This window comes from Ips typographus, linkage group LG10 (genome assembly GCF_016097725.1).
Source record: "Ips typographus isolate SLU linkage group LG10, UJ_Ityp_2.0, whole genome shotgun sequence".
Classification (NCBI taxonomy): domain Eukaryota; kingdom Metazoa; phylum Arthropoda; class Insecta; order Coleoptera; family Curculionidae; genus Ips; species Ips typographus.
This window is the reverse complement of record NC_138431.1, coordinates 2,470,429-2,478,994: the sequence shown is the minus strand read 5'-3', so window position 1 is coordinate 2,478,994 and position 8,566 is coordinate 2,470,429. Positions and strand designations below refer to the sequence as shown.

General features: G+C 36.1%; 1 protein-coding gene across 1 annotated transcript; it reads right to left on the bottom strand.

The window, feature by feature from the left end:
* Positions 1 to 2,280: 2,280 nt before the first annotated feature.
* On the bottom strand, positions 2,281 to 4,224 carry LOC145734364 (uncharacterized). Its single transcript, XM_081987645.1, has one exon. The coding sequence runs from the start codon at positions 4,222 to 4,224 to the stop codon at positions 3,766 to 3,768; it is 459 nt and encodes a 152-aa protein (XP_081843771.1). The 3' UTR covers positions 2,281 to 3,765.
* Positions 4,225 to 8,566: the final 4,342 nt, after the last annotated feature.

Genomic DNA, 8,566 nt, shown 5'->3' with positions numbered 1-8,566 from the left:
CTTCGTCCAAAAGGCATTTAAATCTCATGTGTTCTAAAGCTTGGTATTCATCCATAAAATCTAAATATTGTTGTTTTAAGTCCGGGTTTTTCACAAAACGACGCTCAAGATGATTCAATCGAGTCAACGCATTCTTTTTTGAATCACCTAATTTGAACTTGCAATCTTGTTTAAAAGGATATTTAACAATAAAAGTGCCATCTTGGTCGCGTTTCGTGGTATTTTTGAAGTAACTTTCACAATATTCCTCTATTTTCGTAAAATATCTTTTATCTTCAAATTCTTCTAATTGCCAAAACTTGTTTAACGAATCGTGTAAGTCTCTGTTTGAAATTTTTGTAAGATAGTTGCATGAAAATCTGTTTAGCTCGTAATTTTTGAAATTAAAATTTCCTGCCACTATCCAACCGAAAACTGTCTCAAATAAAATTGGTTTGTTTATCCCTAAAGATATTTTATTTGTGCCTAAAAGATCATAAAATATACCAGAACCCAAAAGCATATCAATTTCTTTGGGAGTATTAAACCTTTCGTCAGCCATGTTTAAATCTGTTGGTATATTTAGTTCTGCAGTATCGAACTCTGATAATGGTAATTTTTCTGTAAGTACTGGTAGCACAAGAAATGTCAACTCCAAAGTAAAATCGTTAAATCGAGATTTTATTCGTGCCTTTGCGAGGTTAGAAATGTTAGTAGCAACTTTGTTTACCCCAGTAACCGTATTATTAATTTTTTCTAACTTTAATTTTAATTTATTACATAACGATTGACTTATTAAATTGGAATTACTGCCAGAGTCGAGCAAAACACTACATTTACTCCAATTTCCTCCACTGTCCGAAACTAGAATGGTTGCTGTAGGCAAAAGTACTTCCTTTTTGTCGTTAATGTTTCGATTAGCATAAATTTTCGAGTTTGCGTATATAATATTACGCTCGCAAATGTCCTGAGATGTATCGTGACAGAAGCTGTCCACATTTAATTTCGATTCTCCGCGTTTACTCTGGTCCAAAGCAACCATAGAATGTGCGGTGTGCTTACCTCTATTTCCCAGACAGTTACCATCAGTATTATTCAAAACACTGACATCGGCAACAGCGCGCGAGCATGCACCAGCTTCCTCGGCGACAAAATCGCGATCTAGGGGCGCTGGTATCGCGCGGTGTAAGCGCGAACTGCAGTGGACGAGACTGCCTTGAGATTGGTTTTCAACGTTGCCACTGCTTGCAGAACCACCTGTATTTGTTGGAGAATTTACGTGCAGCACACTATTGTGCTTTGCGTTGCATTTTTTGCAACCTCTGGACCTACATTCAGATTTGTAGTGCCCTGGTCTTAAGCAATTGCTACAAATTTTATTTTTCCTAATGATTTCATATTTTTCATTAAGCGGTAGTTGAATAAATTGTGGACACTGATAGATAAAATGATTGTCGTTCTTACAAAAAATACATTTAATGAATTCATGAGTTTGTTGATTTGTCAAAGCGTAAGTCAATTGTTTGTTAGCAGGAACAGAAGAATTAAATTTGGAATATTTTTCGTGTCGATTTCCCGTGTTTTCTCTGTCATGCTTGCGTGAATCATGATTAGTTGCTTCTAAGGCAAAACATTTTTTAGTTAAAAATTCAATTAACTCATTAAGAGAAGGTAGTACATTATTGGTCTGCCTGCCCTCCCACTCTCGTACAGTTCGATCATCTATTTTTTGTAAGATAAGTGGAATGAGCAAGGCGTCCCAATGTTGGACAGGCATTGATAACTTTTCCAAAGCTAGCAAATGTTGATTAATAGTATCAAGCAATTTCCTTGTCTGTACGGATGATTCCTTTGTTGCATTTGGCAACTTGAACAATAAATTGTTAATATGATAGTTTATGACAGCTCTTTTATTCTCATATCGCTTTTGAAGAATACTCAATGCCACCGAGTAATTTTCTGAAATAATTTCAAGAGATTCGATTAACTTCAAAGCATCGCTTTTACAACAAATTCTGAGATATAAAAATTTATCAATATCTGTCAAATCAGATCGTACGTGCACTAACGAGTTAAATATGTCAATAAAACTAAACCAACCTTCAAAATTTCCATAAAACGACGGTAAACCTAAATCGGGCAACTTGGCAACAGCGCTAGACTGCAGACTAATGGATTGAACCTGTCGAGACGAGTTTACACTAGACAAAAGTTTTTCATTTTTGTTATTGTCCGAGATTAATTTTTTAGCTCGAGAAATGACCAAATAAAACCTTGATTCTGTTTCTAGTCGCGTGCTAGACTCCTCAATATTAAAAAATTCGAGTCGTGTTTGAATTCGGTCAAATTCCGAAAAGTCATCCTCGACGCTTTTTAATCGAATTTCGATCTGAAAAACATCACCTTGATCGATATCTAAATAATCACAAAATCGAGACAAACGACTACAAATAACGTGACGTGCGTGTTTTAACTCCAAAATTTCACTTTGTACCAATGTTTCATGCTCAAAATCATCTTGGCTTTGTTTACTTTTGCTTTTCTTTTTCGTGGCCATTTTTTTTTCCTTTTATCGTGAATCGTGCTTATCCAAATTAAACTCACCGTTTATTTCTCAACAACTTACAACTAAATCAAATGACACAACGAGGGTTTAATTTTATTTTCGAGGAACGGGATCGGGTTAAAAAAAGACGGGAGCATAGAACGAACTCACCTGAGTCAAAAGGCCGTGAAGTAACGCCGTGTTCTTTTCCAATTTTTCGAGAATACGTGGAGATTATTGCTTCGTGTTGCTGATCAGGTTCGAAGGACCATGTAGAACGGGATGGTTTCCAAATAACGAAGACTCTAAGTTCACTAAATAACTCTTTACTTCATAAAAGAAAACCATTTACAAAAACGGGAATGTGAGAAATTTTACACACTGGGTCTTGCGACCGCTCTCGTGCCAAGTACGCGTAAAAGTCCTCGACGTCGCCGTCGCTTGCGCTGCTGGGCAAAATGCCAGGATGCCGAACTGCTCCGCTTAGTCTTAATATTTAGGGAAAGTCTAGCAAACACCGCACAACAGTCTCCTTTTTGCAGAATTTGATCGAGCTTCTTTGCAATCAAATTCATGGTTGAATCTGTTTGGTCTTGGTCATCCGAAAATTTTACTTCCCGCACTCTTTCCTTTTTGTAGGAGATATTCTTTGCGGCTTCAAACTCTATGCTGTAGACTACGGCATCAGTCAAGTTCCTAAAACGGCGAATCGCCTGCTGTAGATCTGCTCCTCTGACACCATCGGTAAAATTTTGGACAGCGATCTGGTTCAGAAACTCTTCCGGTGCTTGTGGATAGGCCAGTCGGATTAATCGCTCAATATCAGCTCAAAATTCTTGCAGAGTCTCTGATGACCCTAGGGCTCTACTCTTCAATTAGCTCTGGTATACCTGGGTCAAGTATTTATTCCCGTATCTTAGTTCCAGCGCGTTTGCAGGGGAACAGTAATCTCTTTGTTTACACTCCGGGATGTTCTGGAGGATTACGAGAGCTTTACCACGTAGTGCCAGGACCAGCTCGGTGGCTTTTTGATGTTCGGTCCACCCATTAGCCACGGCGGCGGCCTCAAACTGCTTTCTATACAACTCCCACGACGTTTCCCCGTCAAACTTTGGCACCTTACACTTCATTGTCGCATACGGTCGAACTTTCGGGCAGTTTCCTATCGGAGATACCTCGACTAAGTTTCTCGATTCCTCGCGAACACTCATGATTTCCTTTCGTAAAGTTGCAATCTCTTGTCAAAATTGAGTCTCCATTTGTTCAAATTTGTTACCAAACTCAGTTTGCACCTCGTCTACTTTATGGTCTACCTTTTCGACTTTATGGCTCATTTTTTCCACTTTATGATCCACCTCTTCCACTTTATTGTCTACCTTCTCCAGTTGTTGATCGATATAGGATTGCAACTCTGTTCGGTTTTTCTCCAAAGTTTGCAGAATAGCTTGTCGTTCCTCATCCTGTTGGTAGCGTCTCTCTTGCTCCTCTTTTTCAAGTCGTCGTAGTTCTTCTTCCTCTTGTTTTTCTCGCTGTCGTCGTTCCTCATCTTGCTGGTAGCGTCTCTCTTGCTCCTCTTTTTCAAGTCGTCGTAGTTCTTCTTCCTCTTGTTTTTGCTTTTCCCTCTGTCGCTCCTGTTTATCAGCTCTGAACATCTCAATCAATTTCTTAATTTCGTAATTGGTCGATCTTGTATTCACCATTCACGTAGAGCACAATTCTTCACTCACTTATCCCACTTCTGACACCAAATGTTACACTTTACTGGGTTTGTTTTGATAAGTGAGACTTTGAATAAACTCAACAAACTTTATTTACTAATTACACAACAATTTACAACACTAGAGATCACTTTTTCAACCACTAAAGTCACTTTTAACACTTCACTACTTCGTTCCTTGCTTTATAGCGCTACTGCTATTTCACAACTGTCTGTCCGTCGGCTCGGTCGGTTTATACAGTGCGTTTTTTTTAACGCGCAACATAGGATTTCACGTGTTAAATTTTTAAGCCCATGTTAGACCATGTTATTTTGGAACTACAAGTATAAAACTTGACGGGTGGCTGTTTCGTACCCTGAACCTTAAGTAAGTTTACCAATTCGGCCTAAAAAGTGTTAAAAAGCTTGCAAAAAATCATCTTTTTTCGAAAAGGTTTTATCGTTTCATACTCCCTGTATGCATTGTTGTTCTTTGTTGTTTTTGATACTGGCACGGCAGGTAGCAGGTAAAATTTGGAGTAGAAAGTAAAACAGGGTGATCATTAACTTTATATCAAGAAAGTTAAGAACAAAAGAAGTATTTTTATAAGTGAATTGTTCAAAGTGACCTCCGTTTGAAGCCAAACAGTATTCCAAACAATCATAAAATGCCCTTTTGACGTTCAAAAGATGTCGGGTCGTGATGCAGTCAAAATATGTCACTTTACCTGCTACCTGCCCTGCCAGTATAAAAACAACAAGGAACAACAATGCATACAGGGAGTATGGAACGATAAAATCTTTTCGAAAAAAAATGATTTTTTTCCAGTTTTTAATCACTTTTTAGACCAAATTGGTAGACTTACTTAAGCTTCAGGGTACTAAAGACACACCAGTCAAGTTATAGACTTGTAGTTCCAAAATAAAAGGGTCTAACATGGGCTTAAAAATTTAACACGTAAAATCCTATGTTGCGCGTTAAAAAAAACGCACTGTATATGTGTGGGTAATCAATTCTCAAATGTTCCTGTATGCACAGAATGTTCCCGCTATACGTCCAGTAAACGTTCGTTCGTATCGCGAACATTCCATCCGATGCGCCGATCCAAGTTTAATGATACCGGGACATGTCCAAAAGTAGCTGTTTTGTGGATTTGCATTTTACATGGAGTTAAATGGGTAACTCCCTTGTTTTAAGGCCTAGAGGGTTGAGACTTCGTATTAGGGGGTAAGTTTAGGACATCCCTGGAATGCGGTGTTGCCAAGTTGTGCACTTTTTCCCTAAATTTAGGGAAATTCTATATAGTGACCCCTCGTTTTCCCTTAAATTTCAGGAAATCTTAATCTGGTTATGAGGCCTTTGTAACAATACATATAACAAACTAGCCTTTTTTATTGATTTACCGTTTATTGACCGATTATTCTACCGCCATTAAATATTTTGACTCGGCAACACTGAGTCAACAAAATAATATTCGATTTAATTTCAGATAACCTGAAAATTTCATATTATTTGCCTCATCAAATAACATCAGCCTAAATTTATACTAGGCTTTTGCCAAATGACTGTATAAATTTATAATCATTCTACTAAATAGCAAAATCTTGAAAAAAAAATTGCTTTATTATGTGTCATGGATCTTTAGTAAATGCCTAGGCAAAAGACGATATGCCTAAAGTTGCTCAAACCTGTTTCAAGAGATTGTCAGCACCGGGGCAGTCCATATCCAGGAAATAAGTGAAACGATCTCCGTTTTTCCTGTTGATAAATGCCAAAGAATCTGTGTTGGCAAAAACCAGAGAAACATTAAAATTTTCTTTTAGGATTTTTCTGTGTAAATTAACTTTGTCTGAAAAATTACAAATGTTTGTATCTTTTCCACACTTTTTTACGTCGTTATAAAAATCTTACCTTGACGTGAACAACAGGCAAAAATTGCCACTAATCGTGGCTGGTAAAATCTAAAGCAGCTTAAAATTGACATGGACTGCTTTTGGAATTGAAGGGAATGCGACAAGGAGCAGATAAGCAGAAAAATCTTTAAAAACATGTCACTGCCAAACTTTATACAGTTTTGCGCCTTTTAATGTCTAAAAATGACCATAACCGTGTTTCTTGGAAATTTGAAAGGGAATATTAAATTGCATATCTGCAATTAGAAGTTAAAAATTCAAAACCGTTCACTGTGTTTCTTGAAACAACTGATTTATTTAGGAACATTTACGTTATATAATTTGATAGGAACGATCAGCTTTCAAGTTTTCTTCTTTTACGTGTTAAATACCTGAAATTTCTAGGAATATAAAAGGTTTTATCGTATTGAATTTAAATTGTTTGAAAATTCGCACAGTAAACTTCAGTTTAACAAACAAACTCAGTTTCTCAGATATCGACAGTAACTTAAATTTTTCAAAGGGACCATAATTTTTTCGTTATTTTTAAATACATATGTTATCCTAATTTCGTATTTTTATATCAGTTGTGTACTTTTGTCGAAGTTTTCCTGAAGAAATTTATGATCAAGATTTATTGTTTTCTTAAAAACATTTATTCATTTTAAAACAATTGCAGAGATGGTTGATCAAAATTTGAATTTATGATTATACAGAGTGTTTATTAAGTAGTTGCAGACACTTTAAGGAGTGAATCCGATCAATTTTAAGCAAAGAAGCTCATGTAAACTTCTAGACTTATATAGTGTATTAATTTTTCGAAGAAACCTGAAAAAACACCGTGTGAGTAAAAATAGCATCAATTGAAATACCTATTAAATTCCAGAACCACAGTTTGAAAAAACAGGTACAAAATCGCTTGTAAACTGTGAGAAAATGACTGTTATAACACATTTTTGGAATCCTCTTTAAATTTCTTATCCCATAGACTAAGAAAACACTACAAAATTAGGTGAAATCAAAGTGAAAAGTGGTGTCAAAATTTGAACTTTTCAAGTGCGCATTACAGGCGATTTTGTCCCTGACTTTCTAATTGTCAGACAAGTTTTGACACCACTTTTCTTCCCGATTTTGTAGTGTTTTTTATGTCGTGGGATAGGAAATTTAATGAGCATTCCAACACTCTGCTTAAAACAGTAATTTTCTTACTACAAGTGGGCTTTACAGGCGATTTTATCCCTTACTGTCCTTTCAAACTGTGTTTCTGGAATGTCAAAAGTTGACACCACTTTTCTCCTTGACTTTACATGATTTTGTAGTGGTTTTTGATGTCCTAGATAGAAAACTTAATGGACATTCCAAAAATGTGCTAAGAACTGTCATTTTCTTACTACAAGTGAGCTTTACAGGTGATTTTGTCCCTGACTGTCAAATTGTATTTCTGGCAGATCAAATTTTGACACAACTTTTCTCCCTGACTTACCTCCCTCCTTGACTACTGAAGAGTGTTGAGTGTTACTAGAATAGTGCTTGGATATGTCCAGTAGTTGTTCAGAACGAAAGCGGACGAATAAAGAATCTAGTAAACATTTTATAGGAATGCAACAGAAAAAAAATAGAAATTTCAAATATTTATGTGATTTTGGGACGTACGAAGATGGGATGGACGTACGAATGATGGGATGTACTGGAAAGTGTTTCTAGGAAACCTATTGGAAATGTCCAGTAGATATTCAGAACGAACGCGACCAAATAATTAAGTGTCCAGTGGTCATTTTATATGAGGACAAGGTGTGTTGGACAAGTATTGAGTTTTACTAGGAAATTTAATGAGGATTCCAAAAATGTGCTTAAAACTGTCATTTTCTTACTGCAAGTGGACTTTACAGGCTATTTTGTCCTTGACTGTCTTTTCAAACTGGGTTTCTGGCAGCTCAAATGTTCACACCACTTTTCTGTCTGACTTTACCAGATTTTGTAGTGTTTTTAATGTCGTTGGATAGGACATTTAAAGAGCATTCCAAAAATTTGCTAAAACCCTGTAAATATATAGTTTTCACTATGTACCGTTTTTCATAATTATTTTTTGAACCGGCAAAAAAGCATGTCTTCCTCTCGTTGCTCAGATACTTTTTATGCCAAAGTGTAGTTTATATTCAAAAGTGTAGTCAAAGGAGTTCAGTCAAAGGAAAGTGTAGTTTATATAATGCTTAATAGACCCTGTAAATATAAAATTTTTAGTATGTACAGTTTTTGCGTAATTAATTTTTGAACTGGAAAGACGAAATACAAACAATATCCTCTAGCAACTGTCTTCTTCTCGTTGCCCAGTTAATCTTTATGCCAAAATGTAGTTTAATAATGCTTAAAAGACACTGTAAATATACAATTTTTACTAGGTATGTACAGTTTTTGCATATAAATAATTATTTTTGAACCGTAGTGACAAAATA

Coding starts and splice junctions, on each gene's coding strand:
- LOC145734364 (XM_081987645.1), bottom strand. CDS start 4,224: ATGGTGAATACAAGATCGACCAATTACGAAATTAAGAAATTGATTGAG.